Source organism: Morone saxatilis, unplaced genomic scaffold (assembly GCF_004916995.1).
Source record: "Morone saxatilis isolate NCDOM2014 unplaced genomic scaffold, NCSU_SB_2.0 Contig0, whole genome shotgun sequence".
NCBI lineage: Eukaryota > Metazoa > Chordata > Actinopteri > Moronidae > Morone > Morone saxatilis.
Genome location: NW_023339650.1, coordinates 17,245,005 through 17,270,909, shown reverse-complemented (window position 1 = coordinate 17,270,909; position 25,905 = coordinate 17,245,005). Strand labels below are relative to the sequence as shown.

At 40.2% G+C, this 25,905-nt stretch overlaps 2 protein-coding genes across 3 annotated transcripts in view; both read right to left on the bottom strand.

Annotated features, from left to right (window-relative positions):
- Positions 1 to 15,645, bottom strand: part of phex (phosphate regulating endopeptidase homolog, X-linked) — an 18,540-nt gene extending 2,895 nt beyond the window's left edge. Inside the window, exons 1-21 of the mRNA XM_035652061.1 lie at positions 15,216 to 15,645; positions 12,245 to 12,301; positions 11,971 to 12,132; positions 10,730 to 10,813; positions 9,830 to 10,056; positions 8,889 to 8,957; positions 7,766 to 7,882; positions 7,468 to 7,551; positions 6,888 to 7,030; positions 6,616 to 6,709; positions 5,433 to 5,561; positions 5,021 to 5,122; positions 3,668 to 3,745; positions 3,168 to 3,271; positions 2,994 to 3,052; positions 2,492 to 2,546; positions 1,688 to 1,755; positions 1,456 to 1,586; positions 1,233 to 1,298; positions 844 to 948; positions 27 to 103 (exon numbers count right to left, since the gene is read on the bottom strand). Coding sequence (XP_035507954.1) covers positions 27 to 103; positions 844 to 948; positions 1,233 to 1,298; positions 1,456 to 1,586; positions 1,688 to 1,755; positions 2,492 to 2,546; positions 2,994 to 3,052; positions 3,168 to 3,271; positions 3,668 to 3,745; positions 5,021 to 5,122; positions 5,433 to 5,561; positions 6,616 to 6,709; positions 6,888 to 7,030; positions 7,468 to 7,551; positions 7,766 to 7,882; positions 8,889 to 8,957; positions 9,830 to 10,056; positions 10,730 to 10,813; positions 11,971 to 12,132; positions 12,245 to 12,301; positions 15,216 to 15,336 — 2,132 coding nt within the window. The 5' untranslated portion in view covers positions 15,337 to 15,645. The remainder of the gene's footprint in view (positions 1 to 26; positions 104 to 843; positions 949 to 1,232; positions 1,299 to 1,455; positions 1,587 to 1,687; positions 1,756 to 2,491; positions 2,547 to 2,993; positions 3,053 to 3,167; positions 3,272 to 3,667; positions 3,746 to 5,020; positions 5,123 to 5,432; positions 5,562 to 6,615; positions 6,710 to 6,887; positions 7,031 to 7,467; positions 7,552 to 7,765; positions 7,883 to 8,888; positions 8,958 to 9,829; positions 10,057 to 10,729; positions 10,814 to 11,970; positions 12,133 to 12,244; positions 12,302 to 15,215) is intronic.
- Positions 15,646 to 18,780: 3,135 nt separating this feature from the next.
- Positions 18,781 to 25,905, bottom strand: part of mbtps2 (membrane-bound transcription factor peptidase, site 2) — a 17,344-nt gene continuing 10,219 nt past the window's right edge. For both annotated transcript variants that reach the window (XM_035652081.1, XM_035652073.1), the window contains 6 exons: positions 24,302 to 24,420; positions 23,602 to 23,782; positions 22,761 to 22,867; positions 21,928 to 22,126; positions 21,380 to 21,455; positions 18,781 to 19,925 (listed from right to left, as the gene is read on the bottom strand). In XM_035652081.1, the coding sequence (XP_035507974.1) occupies positions 19,703 to 19,925; positions 21,380 to 21,455; positions 21,928 to 22,126; positions 22,761 to 22,867; positions 23,602 to 23,782; positions 24,302 to 24,420 (905 nt within the window). In that variant the 3' untranslated portion in view covers positions 18,781 to 19,702. The remainder of the gene's footprint in view (positions 19,926 to 21,379; positions 21,456 to 21,927; positions 22,127 to 22,760; positions 22,868 to 23,601; positions 23,783 to 24,301; positions 24,421 to 25,905) is intronic.

The following is a 25,905-nucleotide window of genomic DNA, read 5'->3' as shown; positions in this document are numbered from 1 at the left end:
GTGTGTGTGAGTGTGTGTGTGCTCACCTGTATTTTGGTGGACTGTGAGCTCCACTCTGGATCTGGTCTCTGGCTGCTTCTGGTCTGTACGAGTTACATCTCACCTGCAGAGTGCGAGCACATTGGAGGGATGATTTGATTATCTGAAGTATCTATGTTTCCACTTACCTCGACACCGGCAGCTAAAGTGTGCTTGTGATGCTTATTGAGGTGAGATTATCTTTCATGAGCCTCTAGGGGATTTTAAATCTCACCTGCACAATTTACTTCTTTTCTTTGATTCGTGATTCTGTTTTATTGTGCAAATAAATAAATCTAAAATGAATCTCACATGGATCACCGGATCCGTGTACATATTGCTCGGTAGCTTAATCTACAATAATAAATCGTAATTTATTTGTTGATTATATTTTGTTTTAACAATCTTCATCGTAATATGCAGCTAGTAATTAAAGCTGTCAAATAAATGTAGCGGAGTAAAGAGTACCTCTACAATCTTGTGGAGTAGAATTACAAGTACCTCGACATTAAACTTCAGTACAGAACTTGAGTAAATGTAAGAAGTTACTTTTCAGCACTACTCATACGGATAAAAAAACTATTTAAATTCATACAATTTAATGTTTGAACTACACCAAAAGTTCAAACAGAAACTTACTTTGACCAAAACTCAACAGTTTTTATGTAAACCTTACCATACCCTGACATTACCCTATGTTAGTAAGTGGATACATATTCAGACATGATCAGTGCACAGAAAGGCTCTTACTGGTTGAAGCACTGGCAGAGATACTGGCAAAAATATCTCCCATCTGTGTATGTGTATGTGTGTGTGTGTCCTCACGTGTGCATAGCTCAGGAAGAAAAGCTGGTTGTTGTTCAGTCCGACTCCAGGCAGCCGAGGCTCCTCCACACCACCTCTGCTCTCATCTACCCACCGCCTGTACGCCTGCACACAAATACACAGGGAAAGTTTCCTCACCTGGACTTCTGAACATGACAACTGGAAAAGTTTTATAAATAGTCCTTTCACACAAAGACAGTTTGAGTTGTGAAACGTAGGTACCTAATAAACAAAAAAATAATAACAAAAAAAGGTTTGACTAATAAACACCTGGAATTTTCCGTATGAAAGGTCATAATGTCTTAGAAAGGCCTATTTAGCATTTTTTGCGGATGTGGAGACAGATTATCCAAGAGAGTGAGACTGTTGTGTAAGAAAACAGATCATACCCTAAAAGCTTCTCTTATTCCTCCATTGTCTGCTATGTTTTCTGCCAGAGTCCTCTTACCCCGCACCTACAGAAGGAAAACATCCACAAAGCACAGATTCTCACATACCTTCCACCGAGTGTTTCCAAAGGTTAGCACCATAAAAGGTCATTCTGGATCAGGCCTGACTTGGTCTTTATTTGAATATGCATGCATTTTAATGATTTCAAACTCAGGTTCTTACATTCAATCCTGCCTCCTCCCAGTGATAGCTGTTATACTGGTCAATCATGCACTGGGTCTTCTCATTGAAGGCTGTTATGGATGCGTTGCTCCACCACAGGTCAAGGTTGCCGTTGCTGTCGTACTTGCGACCTATTCATGAAAAGCATTACACACAAAAATCACACTGTGTTAGAAATCTCCTACATTATTGTGGATGTTTTCTGAGGTCATTCTTGGCGATCAGTACTTACCGTTATTGTCAAACCCGTGTGTTAACTCATGTCCTACTATCACCCCGATGGCGCCATAACTTAAAGATCTGGAAACAGAAAAAGGGGATGCATTGTAGTCATATGGCTTCTTTTCTGAGAAAAATGAGTTATACCACAGTCACAGCAGCAACATTTTGTGACAAAATCATTTAATTCAAATTGAATTGCTGCAGGATCAATAAAATGGATTGCAGCAAGGAGGAATCTTCTGAATCAGAGCTCGCTATCATATTTTGCAAAGATGCATGCAGAGATGTAACTGTGCCACATACTGGTGTGACCAGGCCTTCAGTGTAATCCAAGCTCTATTTTTAGGAATGTCACTCTCATTGACTGTCACAGTTTGGTGTCATTATTAGATTTGCTTCAACATCCTGTTGAAAAACTTGTTAAGATTATGAATAATTTAAGTCTCCGGATGGCTAAATATTTATACTTTCACGTTTTTATACTGTATGAAAGTATAGAGGACTAAATCATTTATGGTTGTGAAATATTTACCAATGAATATTTAAAATATACAGTATATTATAGGTCTTAAAATGAAACCTAACGTATTAAGAAACATAAATTGCTAATGACCTGTAATTTCACGATCTGTGGAGCATGAGGAATTAAATTGGGCTGTTTATCCACAGGCCATACCACTACAGTTCCTCTCTGTGGTTCTCTGAGGTCCATGTCAGAATAATTATTTCAGAGCTCCACATTGCTCCTGAGTAAAGCATGAGGTGGCATTTCTTTGGTCTGTTTGTGGAGTGTGTCACAGTTCTTTAATCTCACCTTGGATACTCTCTTCCCCAAAAGAAAGGTTTTTGAAGCTCTCCAGCAGGGAATCCTGAAAGAGAATTTCAAAATAGCTTTTTGTTTGTGTGTCTTTAACCGTGTCCAGATAGGATTCATTTACTGCAAAAGGTCGGGTTATTTTCAACGGCTCCTTTTTTCTATTTCACCCCGTATGAGGCACAGAATTTGAAAAAGTGTAGTTTCTTATAGGAGTAACTATTGTAAAACAGATCACATTTTACCTGTTTTAGGAAGCACCCTTCCTATCAGTTTTAGTTTAATGCAAATTCCTAATTATTTCTGACACTAAAATGCCTACTCAGCCATTTCTGGTGAATAATAATCCCCAAAAAATTTATCACAGACAGAAACTTAATTGAAATCACTGAGGTGCAGTGTACCATTGCGCCGTCTGGACAGAGCCTGAGAAGTCAATATTTTCCAAATAATTACATTTAAAAATTGGCGTCTAAGTAATCAATCACATGCTGTATCTTACTGATTTGATTCGTGGAGGAACTGTAGAAGGCGTTCACAGTTGTTGGGTTGGTAAACCACCTGCAACACACACACACACACACACACACACACAGACAGACATTATGGCACGTCAACAAGGATATAAAACACAGGAAGTCACACAGCAGGTTGACAGATCCGTCCTGCCACTCACTCTGTACGTGGGACACTCTTTCGGAGCCAGGCGATGTCAGACTGGGCGATGAACTTCAACGTCTGCATCACATTATCGTAGTAGTCCTTCTCGCTGAACTGTAGCTAAAACATACAAAAATGAAAATATACACTGTTTAGTATTCAATGTTTCAAAAATGATCCCCAAATTAAACTAGGGTTAAGAAATGTGGTTTTAGCAGCCTCTCTGAGTTACTGCCAGCTTGCCATCTGTGTTTTTCTTAACTCTTAGAATTTTAAAGATTAATATTCAATTATTTTCTTAGCCAAAAGCGCTGCATCTGAGACATACTGGTGAGATTATTTCACCCCATGAATCACTTGAAGGCACATTTAAGGGTGAATGGATAATAAAAGTAAGAAAAATCAAACATCAAGCATTTATTTTTCCATTTTACAGTGATTTTCCCCCCCTGAGCCATTAACTCATTTCTGAACCCTTGTTGTACAATTGCTGTGTTACAGCAGTGCAATACAAACCTGCTTTAAATCTTCATTGAGGTAGGTGTCGTTCAGAATAAACTCGGGGTAGCCAACCTTAGCCAGGACTGCATGAGCCTTGAGAGAGCAAGACAACAAAGTGGACGTAATGGAGAGTTGAAACAGGTTTTTATATAATCATAAATAAGTTTATCAGACACTCATTCAAAGTAACTGACTGTGAGAGCAAACATTGAATAATATTGAACTCTATAACAAGCAATCAAGACTGATGACTTTAAGAATCACGGTGCCCTGACAAAGACTGTTCCAGAGTCCCTTACAATGGCCATGTTACATAAGAAATAAAGAGCCAGCAGGGACAATATTCAAAACGACATTCGAAATGCACTGATGTTGGATTTTTAAGTCTTTGTTGAACTGTGCAAGTCATTTCTTGTGGTAATAAGAAAAATGCCTGGTTTGTTTAAATGTTTTCAACATTTTTGATGTTGCACAGTTGGTGGATGATGAGTAGTTTGGTTCGAGGAAAAAAGGAAAGGAATGAAAGGAACAAAGAACATTTTAAAAGTCAATGTTTCTACACTTTCTAAGTCATTAAAATGAAGGACAGCATGGCACTGCTGTGTTCCGCTCATGATGAAATGAGATGAAGAAGACAACGCAGACACCACAGTCTCCAAGAACAAGAGTCTCATTACAAGTTGGTCAAAATTCTGGTTTAAAGCTGAAGAATAAATAAAAATGAAAGTGGTCACTCATTCTGACAAACCCAGAGAGAATTAGCAGTTCTACTATGCCTTTTAGCCTCTTTTAGCTAATTATTTTGGCTTTATGTCACATTTAACAGCTTAAGTGCCAGATATGTTGATGGGCCCTTAAACAGAAGTGCCCCCAAGTGGTCAGAATCGCAGTTTTAAGTTGAGAGCAAAAATCTTGCACCAAACAATTAAGGATAAGGTGTTTATTAACAATCACAGGACTATTTGTATGTGTCGAACCCACAGAAAATCATCACCCAACAACCTAGCAGGTCCCCTCACCTCTACAAACTATTTTACCCCCTTTCAGCTCAATGTTTTGGTTCACTCTTACAGCTCTCACCAACCTAGTTTTCAGCTAGAAAGCTCTGATAAACCCACAGCACGCCCCAAAGAAATGGTAGACAAACAAAATTACCAACTAGTTGGTGAAGGAAGTCAAACATCTAGCAGCTTAAGAGTCAGATGATTTGCATGTGCTGCCCCCAAGTGGCCAAAAACGTTAATGCAGCTTTAAGTTTAAAGCAAAAACATTTTTGATTGGAGAATACAGATCAGACTTGAGGGTAAAAAGGTGGAGAAACGTGGGGAAGAAGTGACGAGTGGTGATGAAGCTGTCAGCTGTCCTCACCTTCTCTATGGCTCTCTTCTTCGTTGGTTGATCCATCCAGTCGTTCTCCTTCTCCAGCATGTCGATGAACGCCCAGCGAACGCCCCCGATCAGCTCCTCCATCTGACACACACTCAAATTAATTAGTAACTGCCAGTGGATTAAATGTGTGCACATAAAACTGACACAAATGCGCGCGCACACTCATAGGTGTGTCCAAAAAAAATAAAGCACTCAGTGTCACTGCCACATAAACACACGGCCACACTGACGCACAAGGCACTGAGCTAAATTGTCTGACATCATCTCCAGGTGACACGCAGACAAAATACACTCGACACACACATCTGTTACACAACTAAACATATCCAAAAATTAAACACGATTGAGGACATGATGTCATGATGTCTACACACATAAAGCACACACGCACCATGTGTTTCTTGTCCTCCTGGAAGTGTGTGTTGACAAAGAGGCGCCCGGTGGCATAAACAAGCGAGTTCTCGACGTAGTTAACACACTTATCCCAGCGCGGGGTCAGAGAGGTGGTTCCCGTGGTTACCTGGTGGGAGTGTGAGAGATGCAAGGTGACATTGTCTCTTCCTCTGCATGGCATTAACTTACACTGTTAAAGTTTCTCAACCCAGACGTTGATATTTTTTTAAGTATAGCATTCTTTTACATACGACATAATTTGTTTTTATGGCATGCTTCAAAGTTCCCTTTGAGCTCCCTCTGAGGTCTTCCAAATAGAAAACTGTAGTACTAAAAATCACGTAAATTTCCCAGCTCTCTAATTACTGTCATGCTCATTTGGGGACATAAAAACAGAGATTGAGCAACGTTAAAAAACCTCAGTGTCCTTGTTTTTAGCTGCATGTATGTTTATTGAAGTCTATTTCTGTGTATGTATGAGAGCAAGGACAGTCATATTCCTTGTATATGTAGTTTAAGTCATATCTTCTACTACCTGTACCTGTAGGTACAAAAACTGTATAGTGCGGCTGTAAAAAGTATTTTATGTTTTTTATTGTTTGGATTTTTATGAGTAAATTATATGTACATTTTATTTCCCAACATGAAGGCCTCAATGCAGTTTGAAAGCCCTGTTCACACTGCTTGGAGGAAATTCTTGCAGAAAAATATAGAATCCTTTATTTATTTATGATCTAAAAGGAATCAAAATTACATATACTGGGTCAAAAATATACTGGAATCAGCCTATAAAATATCCACCAGACTCCCCCAGGTTGTAGTTCAAGAACATTACTGTCTTCTATACTAACTGTTAAATAAACAAGGAATTCAGTATTAGGGGTAAAAAAAAAAGGTAAATCTTGCATTGTGAGAGTTAAAATTAGCAACAAATGTAGGCAGCTGAAGTCGTTACGACCTATTTTTCCTTTTTACAGTTGAGCAGCCAAACACTTTCTATACGTTTACCATGTATCTAAAAAAATGTGTTAATGGAATAAAAAAAAAAGCTGTTTTACAGTGCGTTTTTTACATCTTCCATTTTAACTAGAGGGGTTTTTTTGCTCCTGAACCCATGAAGGAAAATTTAATTAATGAATTTAATAATAAAAATGATCAAATATGTACATAGATTTACCAACCCGAGCAAAGTCCAGGTATCTGTAAAGGAAACGACGGCTCAGAGTGGTGATCCTGGAAAAAACTGTTCTCCACTGTACGTAGTTAGCTACAGTCCTGGAGAGAGAGAGAGAGGAGGGACATTAATTAAATGCCTACATGTAATCTCATTATGCACTATAATATACTTATAATAAGAGGCAGGAGCCCTCCAGCCCCAGTGTGTGCTCATCAGTCTGTGTGTGTTTTCTGTCTAGGTGTTCGTGTGTGTGTGTGTGTGTGTGTGTGCATGTACCTAGGATCTGTGGCGTTAATGAGCTTGAAAAGTTCCTTGAAGTAGTGTGGAGCTCGGACGATGACGGGCTCAGAGGAGTAGATGGACCGAGCCGGGTCGGCTTTAGACTCCACCACAGCTCTTACAAAACCCAGCCAGTCAAACTACACAAGAGGGGGGACGAGGAAACATATACAGTAAAGGTTACTTAAATAACATATAGGTAGGTTTGAAAGAAACATTTGCCGTGAACTATTTTTGTACATTTTGGGCGAGTATAATGATCACCACGCAGAAGATTGCACACGTTTTTCCACCGGAATTATTTTACGCTTCTGGAACAGCACTGAAACCACAGGGCACTAAATGGCACTAAAATTCACAATCAAATAAATTGCATCATATCCATAAAATCTGAGGTCGATGACACCGCTAAATCTTTCATAATTTAACACGTATATGTAAGCATATTATAAATTCTGTGCTGACAGTCATTTTATAAGAGCAGATTCACTTCCACAAATAGTTTGGAATAAAATGGAACAGAAAATGTGAAATAAGAGAAGATATTAATAGATTTGGTTGTTGGTATTTAAAGTACCTGTGGTATGGAGCGCTGCAGGCGAGACAGCGTGTATCTGTTGTACATGTTCTCACTGGTGCGGTTTTCATAGGGAATCAGGATCTGCAGACACAGTGAACAATGTTATACTGACGTCACTGATCGTGCATCTTAAAATAAGATAATTTACCTTCATACTGTTGGGAAGGTTGATCACTCCATTTCATATTTCAGAGTTAATAATGCTGGGTTTTAATTAGCCCCAGGGTTTTTGAGGCTTATCATATCATCTCCATACATTAAGTGAGATTATATTTATCTGACATGACGTTCTTACATGAGCTAGTTTGGTCTCGAAGGCGAGAGCCTTTTCCATCTGGGTCAGTGCTGCTTTCTCTGGAGCACCCAGCATGACGGCTGTATCTACCATCAAACTGAGCAGGGCTGCACGATACTGGAGAGAGAGAGAGAGAAAGGGTGTGTGTGTGTGTGTGTGTGTGTGTGTGTGTGTGTGTGTGTGGGGGGGAGAGAGAGAGAGAGAGAAGAGAGGGAGGGGCAGAAAAAAAAGGAAAAAAGAAAACGTCATTTATCTTTTTTTTTTTTAAAGCTATCATATTCTTCGGTGCTTATATGGCCTTTATTTGGACTAGGACAGCTGGAGATAGCAGGAAAGGGGGGCCAGAGAGGGTGGGGATGAACGCGAGCAAATCCGTTCGGGCGCAGGTCGGGATTCGAACCCTGGTGCCGTGCAGCAAGGACTCAGCCCCGGGTACAATGGGTCGCCAGCTCCACCCACTGAGCTAACCGGGCGCCGAATGTCATTTATTCTTTCATTGCTGTAAGCTACTGTCAGTACTACTGCCTAACATCAGACATCATCAGACATCAATCAAGGACTTATATCCACAACTCAGATAGTGGTTTTCAGTAATGTTTATGTTCTTAATCATTATCTGTTGTGATGGACAAATACACAGCAGCAGAAAATATTCATTAAATAACACCATTACCAGGTTCAAACACTCAAATACAAATTGACTTATACGAAGGTAAATTAAATGTGATGCAACTTTATACTTCTACTCTACATTTCAGAGGGAATGCAGACCCCTATATATTGGCAAAATAGAGAAATGATTAACTGCATACTCAGTGCACTTTGTTATTCTGGACTAATGAGGCAGCTATTAGTGGGGCAATCAGTATCAGCTGCCTCTCCTACAATTAATTTCTTGCACTTTGACAATCTAGCATTTGTGAAAATGTTGGGTCTGGAAAGAAGCTCTTATTCTTATTTTAAGGTGCGGATATAAAAGCATAACATTAACTGCTGATTTTTCAAGTGGCTGAAATTCTTTTCTGCTGCAATTTATCACTCAAGCAGGAAGAAAATAGCTACTGCAGGAAGAGGAGTTTTTAGATGACAAGTAAAAGGGGTGAAAGATGAAGCAGCAACTCACCGCGCGGGCAGAGGAAGTGTTGGTGATGTAGTCTTCCCTGGAGGGCAAAGACAAGGACGCCTGATCGAGCTACATAAAGACAGGGAACACAGGTTAGTTCCTGTAGTTTTCTGGGTTTGTTTATCTTGTAACTTTTGCTGCAGCAATAAAAAACAGAAAAATGTGACGCAACGCACTGAATCTGTATCTACCTACAGATACTATGCTAGTGATGTTGCACCTTTTAACTACAAATTGTGTACATATTCAACCTGGTATCACGCCAAAGTATGTAAGGTGTGGCAGTGGCATAATAAATATTCAAGGTCCAGTTACACTTTCAAAATAAAACTTGCTGAGATTGCAGTTGCAGTTACCAGACTGTTCATCAGAGACATTATTGTCTGAGTGAACTTGATTGTTCACTCAGACGATCTAAGATTCAAGCAAAAAACGTTGCATTATTGAATGTGAGTGTAAATGACAAAAATTAAGTCAGCCAGATGTGTTGGATTACGTCCTGTGGCTCAACATTTGTCAGGTCTCCACAGGTCAATCATTTCAAACTGTGCTGGCTTCAACAGGAACCAACAGCTGCCTGGAGATAAGGAAATCAATTTAAAAAGATGGTATGTTTTGGATCATGGTTTGCAGCAATGAAAAATTGGCTAAAATCCACAAAACCACCAGCATGGTCATTTAAAGGAATAGTTCTTCAGTTGGGGAAATACAGTATGCTTATTTGTTTTCTTGCAGAGGACGTGATACCACTCTTGTTTCTGTTTAATATGATGACAACCAGTAGCTAATTTTCTTAGTTTAAGACATACAATAAAGACTGGAATCAGGGGGCTGTCTAAAAGCAACTTACCAGCACCTTTTATCTCCTTCTCTTTAATCTCTTTTTAAAATAACAATTTGGTTTGGGGTTATGTGTCAGAAAAATAACAAGGGTATCTGACCTTGATGATGTAGTATGAGGAGTTTTTGTCATCGGGGGAAACGTAGAGGCGAATCAGGACACTCTTACTGTGCTGATTCCTCATCTCAGCCAGAGTCTTCAAGAGGCTCCACTGCCCCGCCGACCACTGATAGTCCCCGCCAAGCCCATCCCCCACAATAGGCCACCGAAACTCGGGCTGTTTAAGGGTTTTCAGCATTGGTTTGGTGTCCATCTGCTCCAGTATAGCTATGTAAACACACACAGAGAAATGTTAGGAAACTGAATCAAATACAGCATTCTGTTCGATATTGATTTGATTATTGTTTATTATTTTCTCTCTCGTCCCATTTAAATGCTATTTCCCTCTTTTCAACGGATGTATCTTACAGCTATTTGCTTCAGCAATGACCTAGATCTGTCATGGAGATCAATAAAAGCTCTTCTTGCCCTATTTTATACTATTAATGTGTCTTTGTGTGTGCTCCTGACTTACCATATCTTTGTGAGGACCTGTTTGTAGACATGGACAGTGGGGATGTTTTGAATTGTGAGGACATTTTGGCTGGCACTAACATGTTCAAAGAGGTGTTTGAGGGTGAAGACTTGGGTTTAGTGTTAAGGGTAGAACTAGGTTTAGACTTAAGTTAGTTTAAGTGGCATGTAGTTGGGATGGTTAGGGCTGTGTTAAGGGCAGGGGAGCATTATCTAAACAACAGTCCCCACAAGTGCTGTACAAGTGTGTGGGAAAAAAAAGTCACATGATGGGGACCCACCTTCTGTTTAGAGTTAGGTTAGGGTTAAGATAAGGGTAGTAAGTTGAGTGAGTTGGGTGAGGCTAAGTCTCGAGAGAATTAAATATCGTCAGTGCAATGTCCTCTTAAGTGACAAAATCGGGTTTGTATGTGCGTGTTAGACTCACTCTCATTCATACAGGAGCGGTAGAGGATCTTAGCCTTGGACACTGCCTCCAGTTCATCAGGGTCTGAAGGAGCTTCTAGTAACTCTGACAGGGAAAGGAGAACAAGCTGTGACATGTTCAGCATACATGATTTTCATTTTTATTTCAGAAGTAACATAATCCTTAAGTAAGTCTTGCCTTGTGAATAAGTGATAATATCATAACGATTTAATGTCACTCCACTGATTTCACACTTCAAAGTCTGTTTACTGGTATTGGGCAGTGATTCTGCATATAGATAGACAGATATACTTTATTGATCCCAAGCTGGGAAATTACAGACCAATATGTGAAAGTTGTGAAAAAGCCTTCTGTGGCTCCAGAGGGATCTGTGTGAAGTCTAAGATATTCCCTCAAGTGATGTAATTTGGCTCAGCATTGGTTGACTACAAATTTGAAATTTTAAAAATCTGTTGGTGTAGAGTCAGAGAGAAATGACCATAACAGACTGCTGTAGCCCTGCTCCTCACCAGTGCCCGAGGCTAGCAGCTCAAGCCTACATTACCCGCAACTAGCATAACATACCAACATCTCCAACCCAACTGTAAGCCGTCAAGTCGTATTGTGGGTAATGCAGGCACCAGTGACAGAATATATCATGCACAACCACCAGGAAGCTATCCTGGTTTGTGAGGTGAAGCCAACGCGGAAGTGTCTTAAACATGCATTCTATGTAATGGCCAGCAGGGTGCAGCTCCATTGGCTGTAACAAAAGACTGAAATCAGCCGACTTCTCACTTGATTTATTAGCTCAGTAAATTTCCTAATGACTTTATGGTCTTCCTCTGTGCAACACAATATGTTTTGTAAATAATGGCCCAATTTAGAGTTGATTCTTTTGAAGTAGGTTTTGACAAGGAAGAAGAATGTGTAGAATAATCTGCTGCATGGATTTTTATTATTTTTTAACTGTACATCATGAGACCTAAAATGTGTGTAATGCTAAATCAGTGGAGTACTCTTTTAAGAATGCAGATACATTTACAACAAGGGGTCAATAAATTTCAAACAGACATTTCTGTTTTAAAATAAAGAGTGCCTTTGATCTTGTTTATGGCATCTATTCAAATTCACATGACAAATTAGCTCACTTCTTTGCTATTTCCTCTCATGTGTATAAAATAGCTCTTGTTTAAGTCAAGTGTGCTTCCATCAAGGTGGATGAATTCAGGCGTTGATGGAAAATGTGTGGGTAGGCACACCTTTGAGTCGGATATCTACATGCTGCCGCAGCCAGGGATAGATGCCGTACGAGGAGGAATCTTCAGGGATCGGGTTCTCCTTTAACCAGCCGCCACAGGAGTAACTATAGAAGTCATCACAGGGGTTAACGGATTGATCCATTTTACTTAGAATAGATCCCGCTACAAGGTGAAGGGAGACAAAAAAAAACACAACCCAGTGAAATAATAACCTTTAAGCAACAGATAAGTTACTACTAACATTATGGAAGAGGTGTTTACCACCAATCCTCACCTGCTTCAATGCATTCTGGGTTCAGACAGAACTCCTCCTGACTAGATTTTTGAGAGACTGAGGGAGAAGAAAATAATAAGACTCGTTGCATCACAGCAATGAACACAGAGCTGTTAAATTCTTTATCAAGGAGCTTTTTCCAGCCATTTAGTCACCAATCACCACTAAGTTGTTGCAGCATATAGTGCAGTGCTGAACAATATTTTGAATAAACCATTAATAATAAAAAAGTATTCTTTAAAAGGCTGCAGCATCTATTAATATAATACAACTTATCAATGAATGAAGCACAGAGAACTGAAAAAGTCAGCTAATCATACTTTCACACGGCTCAAAATGATACTGGTATCCATGTCCACAAGGGACCTTCCCACAATCCACACTTTATCAAAATGGGACAAATACAGATCAAAGTGCAGTTGATACAGCTGGAGAGCTCCACTAACAGAGTAAACAGTGGATTACATTTTTAACCTTATGCCTGCCTGCACTAAGAAAAGTCCTCACCTACAATCGCCACGTAACTTTCAGCTGTGTGACATCCACGTAATCTTTATTTTCACAGTCTTACCTTGAATCACAAGCAAATATTGCGTAAAATATACATCAGGATTTTTCACATGAACATGACTGTCAGTTGCAATTACTTCACACACTTATAATAAGGGGAATTAGAACGCCACAAGAAGACAGAACAGAGCCACCCATTGTTTATGTTACTTCCAGTGTGACCACAGGTTCACTTCCCTTCCTAGAAGGTGAACGAAAGCCTGCTTCTCTGACCTCTTGGCAGAAAAAACTTTTATGTGATGTGGCTCTGAGGGCGTACAGAGGCAGCACAGGGCCATGAAGTGAACTGACAGATTTAGCAACCAAATCCCCATTGTGAACGGATGAGTGGAGCGTTGCGGAGCTGCGCCGCAATGTCTGACCTCGGAGGTTGCCTGGTCTTGTTGTCTAGTTAGAGCTGCTTGTGAGAGTCCCTTAATGTAGTGCCCACTTTTACTAGAAAAGCACACACTAACGACTTCAACCCCGCAGGACCCTCTTGGCCGGGAACAACCTCAAGAACCCCCTCTGACCGCTCAGTCAGACACATAGACCGAAGGGTTTAATCACACTCACAGATGTCTAAGGCTTCAGTGTCACTGCTAATACCAACCTCATGTTCATTATTGAGACACCAAACGGGCCACCAACACAAACATGCATGTATACACATTTCAGAGGCACACTCTCTAAACTCATTAAAAACGAAAAGTAATCAAACAACCACTGAGCATTCCTGTGTCTGGTCATTCGCATGGCTGGAGACAAGAGGAGGGTTTCCATTAGAGTGGCTGTGTGGTACTGCATACATAGGCACATAACATAACTGCACTTCAATACCACCACAAGAATGTTGGGTTCCTGCAATAACAAAAACACAATTCTGACCCCACCCCAGACATACACATACCCCTCCCAACCACGACCATCTTCACAACCACACACTACTGAAACTACTAAAACAGTCAACATGAAGAAAAAGTAAAAAACTTAATATTGAATCCAACAACAAACAAGACTATCAGCAAGAAGATTGGCTGTGTCTGTGCAGTTATTCTTAAAAGTCCGTCGTATTCCCAGTTAAATCAATGAAACGAGGCAGTAGAAACACTTTTGTACACAAATTTAACTGTTCAAAAAGCTCGTAAAGTTTGTTCTTAATGTAATAAATTTCATTTATTAGGTAAAATTCTACAAACATTCACAAAAAAACATCTTTCTGTTAATACTGTGGTTAGTGCTTGCCAAGTTTGTTTTGTATCTAATATAGAAACGGCGAGAAAAGAAGATAAGGGAAGTTGCCAGAAGTGATTCAGATGCAACGTGACTGACAAATCCGAATTTCTATGAAAGGAAAAAAACATCTGGAATTCCCCATCTTTTTTTCTCTTTGGAAATAAGGAATTGCACTGCATACAGCACTTATAAATGAAACTTGAAGTATGGTTAAAGCCGCATTATGTAATTTAAAAAAAATAAAATAATAATTTGTGGCATATTTGCTCAAACTTTTCACTATATCCCGACAGTAGCACATGAGACGGATAATCTGTGAATGAAAACAACCAATCAGAGCCGAGAAAGATATAAATATGCTTTGGGTCGGAGTCCCAAAGCGTCTGTGTTTGATGCCCTGGGAATGAGACTCAACAATCAGCTATCTTTCACGGCATGAGATTCTGTGTCCGTGTACTACTGTCAAGCTATAAGGAAAGTTTTAGCAAGTTTATAACTAAAAATTACCTACTGCAGCTTTAAATCTGTAAAATGTGATTCTTTGTGAAACACTGTTTACCTCTTTAACATATTATACACTTACACTTATGTAAAGTTGTTGTTGAAACTGATATACAAATGCGCTTGCCTTGCCAAAGTTCATCAGGTCAAAGTATTGCAACATTTTCTCTCTTATTTTTATCCTTCCAGTGTTTTCAGCTAAACCGCGGGTGCTCATCTCTTGTTGTTGGCACATCTATATGAAAGTTTTCTAAACCGTCAGTGTTAATTAATGTGCACTGCCCCCTATAAATAAACAGACACATACACATACACCGTCATCACTCCGCCACACAATTCCCCACTAATTAACATCCACATTCTGCAGAAAATAAAGCCCACAAAGTGTCAACATACACATTCTTCCCTTCAGTTCAATTTGACTCCCACAGTGCTTTATGGAAAGGTTCTGCATGTGCATGTGGGCGTGTATGAAACCTTATATGAACCAAAAATAGTTTGACACAAGTTACCCGGGAGCCCTCCACAAAGACCTTTGCTCCCACCAGAGTGCTTCTGTGCGTTATTTACAGTCTCTGTACTATAATCTGAGGACAGCGTGCGTACAGTACGATACATTTCCACTGAATTCCTTACAAATTATAATGCCGGATGACAAAAAATGTGTGTGTGTATGTGGACTTACCCAGCATGAGCGCAAGCAGCAGAGCAGCACAGAGACACACACACATGGCCAGTGCTATCCTGTAGAGACAGTTGCCCCTCTCGGGTTTAACCCCACCGCCACCTAAACGCTCCAGTTCCATGACTTACTGTATCACACACATAAAAACACACACTCACACAAAAAAAAATCTAGCTTTCAGGTGGGGGACGCTTCAGATTAACTGAAAAGAAAGCAAAAATATTTGGTAGAAAAATTGGATTTAAAAAATTGACATTTATGGATAAAATTGAATCCAAATAGTTATAATAATATCTTCCAGAATGGACACACTCCCTCTCTCTATCTTCTGGTCTCTTTCCCAGTTTAACAGCACATACTTTATTCACTTTCCCAGTCTATCTGTAGCTACTCTAACTTCACCCTGGCTCTTCAAACTGTTCCTCCCTCCCTCATCACTCCTCCTCTCCCCGAACACTCCTCCTCTCCCCCAACACTCCTCCTCTCCTCTCCTCTCCTCCCTCCAGGACAGAAGGGACCAGGCCTTCCAGTGATGAACATGAGATAATTTAATAAAATCACTAAAACCAGAACATTATCTGTGCGTGTTATAGCGTAACCATTAGAAGCGACGTACATGTGAAATGTTTGTGTGCATTATATGTGTGTCTAATCTCTTGTGCAAAGCAGCAGGGTGCTCTGCTCCAAACATTTATCAGATCAGACAGTCAGTAGACCAGAACTAAATTAGACTCACACACACACACAGAGGCCACTGATTACAATCGATTAATCTGATGATGATGATGACGTCGCCGCCTGTAAAAACACATCAGTGTTTTTGTCAGAATGCATCGATGGTTTCTTTGAAGGGACAGAGGTGGCGATGGCCGTGACACCACAGCTCCTGGTTAGTACTCAACCTCCCCCCCATGTGGTGAGAACCCTATCCGCACGTGCTCATTAGGGTTTGGGGCGTCGGCCACAAAGTCCTCATATAGACATGACTTCCTGTGCTGCTAAAACACCCATTCATCAAGCGGACACATTGACCACGGCGCTATTGTTCACCATTGTGACTCACAATCACTTGTGTCCTGTTTTTATTCTTATTGTTTAACATCTCAACTGGGACCTTTTACTCCAGTTTTGATTGTCTCTGCTCCTCTTTTAGCGTCTAATTTTCAGTCATGTTAGCAGTGTGGCTTTATTATGGCCTGTCAGTCAGTCCACCACTTTGGTGCAGACTAAAATATCTCAACAACTATTCAATGCATTGCTATAATTGATTTATGTGAAGTGATGCATTTTGGGACATTCATGATCCCCAGAGGTTGTATCCTACTGCCTCTGGTGATCTCTTGGCTTTTCCAACAGGTCAAAGTTCTGACTTATTCAGTGAAATATCTCAATATCTACTGCGTGGCTTGGGTCAGAATCGTGCACTAATGTTCAGGGTTCCCAAATGATGTGTTCTTATGACCTTCTCTCAAGCATGTAATTTTATACAGACTTTCATGTTTCCACTGGATAACTCGTGCTGACTTTGGTGATCTCCGGACTTTTGATTTTGTGTCATCTAGAGGTCGCCATTTTAGCTTTTTAGTGAAATATCTCAACAAATATTAGATAAATTTCCATAGAATTTTGACATCGGTGCTCTGCAGAGGATGATTCCTGACTGACTTTTCCTCTTGCGCCACCAAAGTTACCACTTATTCAGTGAAATATCTCACCATCTACTTCATCGAGTGGCTCCAAATTCTGCACTAAAAATCGCAGCTCCCAGACAATATATCCTAGCGCCACTAAAAGGCTGACAATTTGGTTTACAATGAAATGTCTGGACTACTTTGAGATTTGACATTTTATACAGACTTGTTTTTCACAGCATAAATCCTGCTGACTTTGTTGATCCCGGTTTTTTTTTAGTGCAGTGAGGTTTACATTTTTGTTTTACATATAAACTATTATTATTATATGCTATTGGAGGATTGCCTTCAAATTTTAGACATTCATGTCCCCCAGGGGAAGAACTGAACTGAACTAAACTTGGTATTTAGTACTACATAGGAAATGTTAGCACGCTGAAGCTCTAAAATATATTATATCCGCTACACATAAACATGCTAGCATTGTCAGTGTGAGCATGTCATGTGATCATTTAGCTCAGAGCACAGCCACACAGTCCTGTTAGCACAGAGGAGGTCACAGAGTTAATTCACGGGCCCCATCTCTCAATATGAAGTGGACAGTCAGAACATGCCTCCCTCCCTTCTGCACTCTCCATCATCCCCCCCCCCATGTCTGTTTACCCAAACATCGCTCCAGGCTGTCATTAGCACGAGATAAGAAACAGAAACATACAAGCAATCTATTCACACAGATGAGGTGAAAGAAAATCAGCCTTCAAAATGTCTTATCTGAACACAAACAAACACACGCAAAGTCGCCAACCCCTGCATGCAACAGGGTCTGATCCTCCACATACTCCCCCAATTATTCAATGAAAAAGTCTTTCGTAAGGCAACAATTTTGAACCTGCTGACAGAGGGGTCTGCTCATCCTTGGTAAACACACCTCTGTGGCTATGCTGAAGGCTGTTCAGTATTTATACGTCTGTGGGAAACACCCTTCCAAATTACCATGTGTCATCTCTCACGCTCACACACTCAGGAAACGTAATCACTGCACGACTCCTTGAAAACACAAAATTAACACTGCGGTCTGGAGCGCTTACTAAAAGTGTAGCATGTGTGCTTTTGTTCCAGTGTCTAAGGAAGACAATGTGCCAATGCGCGGGGAATATGTTGGGTATAAAATTAGAAAGGCGCTCTGCAGTTGAAGCAATCTCTTGAGAGGGAACACCGGGTTACCTGAATGTTTGAGAGAGGCAATTTTAAGCACGCCTTTCTCGAATTATATAAAACATAAAGGATGTTTAACTATTAGTGTGCAATACAAAAAAAGAAATACTAATGGGGGCCATAAAGTCAATAGGAATTAACTTCACATCCATTTCTTGATTCATGTGAGTGGGCACGTAATATAAAGCTATAACTGCACACAGCACAGTGAACACAAAGAAATGGTCACTAAGAACTGGATTATGGATGGTTTTGTGTTCCGTTTTGAACTCTAACCTGTATTTAACTGTACATGCCTCTTTTCCAGTGTACACATACTTCATACCTCCTTGTAGTTTATACCAGAGGTTCCAAAATGCTTTTATGTCATGCACATTAGATCACAGAACGCCAATTTAATAGGATTTTGTCTTAAGGAATCCCCTCTGAGTATTTTTTTAATTTTAAGTTTGCATTAGCCCTGTGATAGACATTGCCCAGCGGTGTACCTTATCTCTTTCACAATGTGTGCTAGGATAGTCTCTCTGAACAGGAAAGGTAATCTGTGGTCAGAGTTTTTATTAATTTGCTTAAATGGTTCAAATTTCATAAATCCCTTCTGTGACCTTTTATCACCTCTTGTAATTACATTCAACACCACAGAAAAATGTAACAAAATGTTTTCTGCTCCAGTGCCCCAATATTGGAGTGGACTATAACACCAAAATAAGACAACACAGTTAATGAAACAGAACAAAATTATTTTATTAATTAATAACGGCTTTAAAGAAAGCTCTTAAATAAAATTAGTCCTTTATTCCACAGTTTTGACAAATCAGATCACAGACAGTGACAGGCCGAGAGAATAAAAATGAAACTTACACTTTGAGAAAAGGTGGGAAAAAAGTTTTCCCACTACAATGCCCGAGGAGAAGACACTTGAAGTTGTAGGATACCCACCTTTAAAAAGGTTCCAATGACTAGCTGTCCTATTTAATTAACTAACTTGTGTATTTGCTCATAAAGACGCAGTTCTTTTAATTTGAATAATAGGTAGCAAAGTTTTTCCAACAGTGATATGGAGTTAAAGATCTAGGTGTTGCCATGCGTTTGCTGATAAAATGAAGGCTTTTTAAACTTTTTTTGTCCAAAGATGGCTTGGATTCATTTGTTCTCTCTGCAACACACTAAAAGCTGAGGCAGACAAAACCTCCCTGTGGTTCCAACAGAGGAAATATGGCATTTTGGAATCAATCCCTTGAAAAATTATAACCGTTTTCTCTCCAACTTCATACACAAACACAGTACAGATATCAAGATTTGGAAAGATTGTGCAGTCTTTGTAAACGGTCGCATAGGACAGTGCTTTACAGCAAGTGCATTATTTATCTGAATATGTGCTTTTGTGTATATGGCGGCAACAAGGTGGAAGTCAGTTGTTTAAAGTTTTCCCTGGTGGTCCAGTAAAGCGTTAAAGGCAGAGTAATATTCTGCTCAACAGTCTCCACAAATTGGGCAGTACTGCTGGGTAATGCAGTCCCCCTGTATGTTCACAGTTTAATGGTCCACATGTGTCAAACACACCCTGAGAGAACAACTCTCAGTCCACATGGGGGTTTATTCATTTAGTTTTTGTCTTGCCAGGGCAGCTAACTGCTGTGGCTACCGCGCCGTGACCATCCACAGGCCCAGAGCCACGTTGGCTGCCAGCAGGGCGCTGCCTGCCAGCAGCAGGAAGAAACCAATCAGCTCGCGCTTTTGACGGTCCGTTACCACAGTAACCAGCGTGGCCTCCAGCAGGGCGTTTAGCATCCACTGACCGTCGAGAGCGAAGCACGGCACTGAGTTTACTACTGCTAACGCGCCAGAGAGGGACACCACATATCTGAGACACAGCAGGGTTAAAGATAATACACACATAATGCACACACTTTTTACTCTGTTCACCCATCGAGAGGCAAAAACCCAAAAGTTCATTTTTAAACTTGAAAAAATCTCCCCACAAGGTCTGTTTAGTGGCTGCTCTGGAGCTTCCTAACTCGACCCAGTGGTGAGATTGTTTCCCACTGATGTTTCCCTAGTGTACTACCCACTCTGACACTCTGTGCTTGACAACTGCATACACTGTGCCGGGTCGCAGGAAGTGACTAAAAATATCTTAAAAGTGAGAAAAAAAAGTTGCAGCCGCTTTACAGCTAAATGTTCAGTAATTTTAAATAATGCAGTTATATATTTCCACTTTATACAGCAGAAAACAAACAAATCATAAAGAAAACAGAACATTAATATGACATTTTGTTCACAGACAAAGAGCTTGTGTACAGATAACAACTGCATCGCCTCCATATAGCATGAAACATGGCCATTACAAGCTACCACGCTAGCTTTCTTCTTCTCTTTGAGGTTTACTGGCATTTGGCAAAAACTGGTTTTGTTTCAAGTTCGCCACCTCAACTTCTTCTACTCTGTTTACTTTTCATATTTGGTGTTGAGGTACTCCAAAAGTAACAGAAAGTAATCAAGTTACATTACTTTAATACTTGTGATACTTGTTTGCTTCGTTGTTTTTTGCTTTGTCACTTGACGATATGTTATCTTGTTTATTTTCTTCATATATCTCCATTCATGATAATATGACATAAATATAACAACTTTCTATGTTGCACTTCTTATTTTGGTCCATTTATTACAGTGGTTATCTTGCTGGCAGTCTTTTTCCATGACCCTGACCTGTTTCTGAATCACACCGTCGCACAAAATGTGTAATCTTTTGCCATTTCTGACATTCCGGAAGAGCGGTATCATCAGCAAAACATCAGCAAATGAAGAAGAAATCTAATAACAGAAAGTAATCAAGTAACATTACTTTAATATTGTGATACTTGGATTAGGTTGACTACATTTTCTAACAGGTAACTAGTAATTATATCGAATTGCATCTTTAAAGTATCCCTCCCAACACTGCGTCGGACTTGGTCTGGTATGACCAGAAGCTAATGTTGGCTAATGCTAGCAAACTTCAGCCATAGCTGTGTAACTGACATTACTCAGCCAATTAGTCATAAATAAATAAATACGTTTACAGGCCAATCAAAATCGTAATGATATATAACCGATTTGAAGAAAGATTTGAGCAAAATATCATTTAGACATCATGCAGACAGTGCTTTGTCAACCAAGGACATACATTACTCTTCTATCCTTTTAAAAAGTAACATCATTTATTTAAATTTTGAGTAAGTGACTTTGACAGAGGAGTAGCATTCACTTTTCTAAATCTACCCCCTGACACATCCATCATCCGATTAAGACTGGAGTCCTTTAAACATGAAAGGATACTTGCAGAAGGTCTCTAAGAAGACGGGCAGATCCAAGTGGAGGAAACCAAAGCGGGGCACAAAGTTGGTCAGACTCACTGGGAAAAGACAAAACACGGGAGGTGTTACAGTCACACTGCAGGAATTTATACAAACACCATGTGGTTGTAGAGGTCATAATCATAGAAATATCACAGGTTTGATCCATTCAACACCGTCTTAATCGGCAGCAGACTAAAGAACAAGCATCTTCCTGCACAATGATTGTACATCACATAGGACTGCAGAGTCAGCTCAACACCTACATTGTAAATAGCAATTATATGAATATTACAGATACAAGCGCATTCCTCCTCCTAGGGTGGGAAAAATTATCATGTTGGAACTCTTACACTGAAATTACGAGCAATTTTTGCTTTAAATGAATAAAAAAGGACTAATGGAAATATTATTTAAAAAATTATAAAGGAAAAATTAAGGCCTAAGATACTTTTCGCAACCATTTTTGAGTGATTTATATTTACACAGGAAGAAGGATGGGGAATAGCAGCATATCCGCCCTGTACGTACCAGAATACTGAAGGTGCGGCGGATACCCCACGAACAGCATGTGTGTGTTGGGCGGGTGTGTGACACGGATGAAGCGAGTCTGGTTCTCCAGAGAGGGCGTGACGCAAATGCTGGCAGTGTGGGAGTGTGCGGTGCAGTCGTCGTCGGTACGACACACCCACGTCCCCGTCACCATCTTACGCACCGGCATACAGGCGTACTGCGGCCACAGGATTACAGAGGGAATGCAAATGTGAGAAATGTAAGGGAAGTCAGCAGGAATGAACAGGAAGGATTTTACCTTTTTTTGACACTTGACGATGTCTGCTATCTTGTTTTGTTTTTCATATATCTCCATTCATGATACTGAACTTTTAATGTCGCACTTCTTATTCTTGTCCATTTATTACAGTGGTTATCTTGCTGGCAGTCTTTTTCCATGACCATGACCTGTTTCTGAATGACATCGTCGCACAAAATGTGTAATCTTTCGCCATTTCTGATATTCAGGAAGAGCGGTATCATCAGCAAAACATCAGAAAATCAAGAAGAAATCTAAAAGGACACTTGTTTTATTTTTCTCTCATATGTAGAATGATATAATGCTAAAATCTGGTTTGTGTATATTCATAATTGTTCTTTTTTTGTCCATTAAACTCATCTAGGTGCAAACAAAGTGGCAGAAAAGGGGAATAAAAGGAACTGAATTGAATAAAGGAAGAAATATAAATATGCTTGACGGTCTAAAAGGGTTGGAAACCTGCTCACATGCTGAAGTAGTCATAAAAAGTCCCAGCCTATGTGTGTCTGCGTGTGTGTGTCTGCATGTGTGTCCGCGTGTCTGTGTGCGTCACCTCTCTCTCTCTGCTGTTTTTGCCCTGTGGTTTCATGTAAGAGAAACAGAGGTCTGTCAGGCTGTTGTTGCTGCAGCAGTCCATCGTTCCATCCAAACGCTTGAAAGCTACAAGAGAAAGAGAGGGGGGAAAAAGATAAATGGATGAAAGAGATAGAGAGAGAGAGACGAGACAGAGACAGAGAGACAGAGTGACTGGTTGATTAGATTTGTGTGTCAGGCTGGAAGACTGAAAGTCAAGATAAGAGCTCGTGTCACATTACAAACATAAAGATGGATGTCACTGAGGTTTTTTTTTTTTTTTTTACTCTCTGCTCGCACCATATGATTAGACAAGGACACAGTATCACACACTTTGTGACATAACAGAATTATCCTGCTGACTCCTCTACGTCACCAGGACTTCTGGATGTGACTGCGTGCATTAATATGCACATTAATGCAGCAAATCCTGAATCTTCAAAATCATTCAAGTAATACGCTAGTAGAATCAAAAAGCTGAAGATAGACACAGAAAGGATATAAATGTAGAACTTGTGTGGCTAAAAGAAATATAATATATTCAATTGAAAAGTATATTTTTGGCATTTATAGCTAAATTATGAAGTCTGATGTGTGCCACTGGAATAATTATAGACCACAGAGAAAGAACAGGAGGTCTGATTGGCCAGCTGTTGAGCTCTGACCTCACACATGACTCCAGTTTACAGCTGACCAATCACAGCTCCCGTTGCTGCTCTGTTGGTTTGACCAGATTTAATTATTAGACGGCACAAAATGCAACAAATGAAACGTTAAGCGGGAGACATATTCATTTATTCTTCTCGCTGCGGCACACTCACCTCGACCGTGGGCCCAGCTGGGCTGCAGGCTGGTGACAGGGACACAGTATCCAGTCTGTGGGGTGTAAGAGAGGTGAGACAGGCAGCTGCTCCATTCCTCCACTCCCCGGACCGGACAGTCCTCCAGGCCCGTCACTATGTCCCCAACTGAGAGACCCCGGGGACCGTCAGCAGCAGAGCCCTGCAAAAAAACACACAGGCAGATATATATATAAAAAAAAAAAAACTGGTTAAAATGGCCCGAAGGTCACAAAAACAAAAGGTCAGACGGTTTTATGGTTGGAATTCTGCAATCTTGCATTAGTTCTGAGAATTCGGGTGGGGACAGGGATTGACAAAAACACTTTCCCTTGCCAGCTACTGCCAATGTCCTTGAGCAACAGACAGCAACCAACTGTGGCTGAATTACAATGCTAACTGTATGAATGTGCAGGGGGAAGTTACGCAAAATATAATTTCATGGCCCGTCAAATTAGCCGAGATAAATAACGCTTATTAATGACTGTGACATTGGAAAACATGCTATAGCAGTGAAGCATTGAGTTCTTTAATGACAGACAAGTGATGATGCCCCTCAGCGATTATTACATTTCGTTGCCCAAAGGTCAATTGAACGATAAAGCGTTCCTCGCAGTCTAACTGTGTGAGTCGCTAGGTTAAGTGTTTAGATAATAAAACGTTGATTCATAACTGCACTGACCTGGACAACCTCGGTGACCAGCGCCCCGCCGCCGGTGGAGTACGCAGGGAGGAGAAAGAGGGGCAACAGGAAGAGGAAGGCTAATGCTGCCACACACAGAACAAAGTTGTGCCACACTCCTAGAGAAAGAAAACAGAAATATTACTTTAAAAGACACTAGATATATTTATTATCAATTATCATTGTTGTTTAGGTGGGTCTGAGTTTTGGGTGAGAGTTATATGTGATTTAGTGTGAATGGTTTCTTTATATTGTACATGAAATAGTACAAGGTGGCCTACAAAGGCTTTAAACTTCTCAAATATAACCTTAAAAACTGGAAAAAATATTGGAAAGATCATAGCCTGATCAAGTTACCCTTCCAAAAGTGTCAGACTGAAGCTACTGAAAGAGAAACACCAGGACTGTATACCAGACTCCTGACAACCATTGTGCATGTTCGGACTGTAGGATGTCGTGGCAAAACAGTAACCGCTCCTCACTAAAAATAACTCCATACCATCTGAATTATGCAAGATGACACAGTCGGTCTCCCAAAATCACATGAGGAAAATGTCTCATTGCCTGGTGAGGTCAAGGCACAAATTTAAAGGTCTTATTTTTCCTGAAACATGAAAAACATGCAAAGCCATCAATCAAAGGTGGTGACAGCAGCATCGAGCGTCCGGCTACACTCTGGTAAGGAGAGAAAATGATTGGCTGAAGATAAAGTTTGAGGAAATCATATATATATATAAAGATTATATTAATATGTGTGTGTGTGTGTGCACTGTATAGGCCTGAAATTAGAAATAAAGTCAATATCGAATATACTCAATGTTGACTTTATACAGTAAACAAACTATTAAAGTTGCGTCACCTATCTCACCAGGAGTAAATAATAAACATGTTATGTGAGAGAACCCCCCTGCGTACAGAGAGATCTCCGCTGTGGAGAGAGAGACACGGAGATAAATAAACACAGCATGCCGTTATGTCACCACTCCCCTGATGGGAATAGCATCTTCCTCTTCCTCTCCCTCTCTCTCTTTCCCTCTCTCTCTCTTGGGTTTGTCATATGACTTGATCGGATGTCTCAGTTTTGCGCCTGCAGTCACCCACCGCAGACTTTTTCTTGTCACATTGAGCAGAGGAAAAGCCTGGAGGGATCTAGTTAAAGATACAGATGGTTTTACAGCAGCTCTTTACTGCCCCCCCAAGGCTCCTAACAGCATAAAGACAGTATCATTCAGTAATTTGGCATTTTCATTAAGTGTCATGCTCCCACACACTCTGACGGCTGACTGACACATTAGGATCTCTAGTTTAGAGTCTCTAGCCACCAAATCATCCTGACATATATTTCCCGTTTAGGGTTACCACTGCATTTCCCTGACAAATATGCTGACAAGAAGCATAAAACATGGGAAGTTTACAAGGACTGAAATGATGAATTCCTCAATAGCTGTCAGCTCCTCGTCTACAGTTAATCTCCGGTCAGCGACATGTGGTTTTTTACTGTTTTTTCTCTCTTGTACAGTGTTTATATTATATTATATTATATTATATTATATTATTTTTTTCATACTGTTCTTATACTGTCTTTTTTCTCTATCCACTTTGCT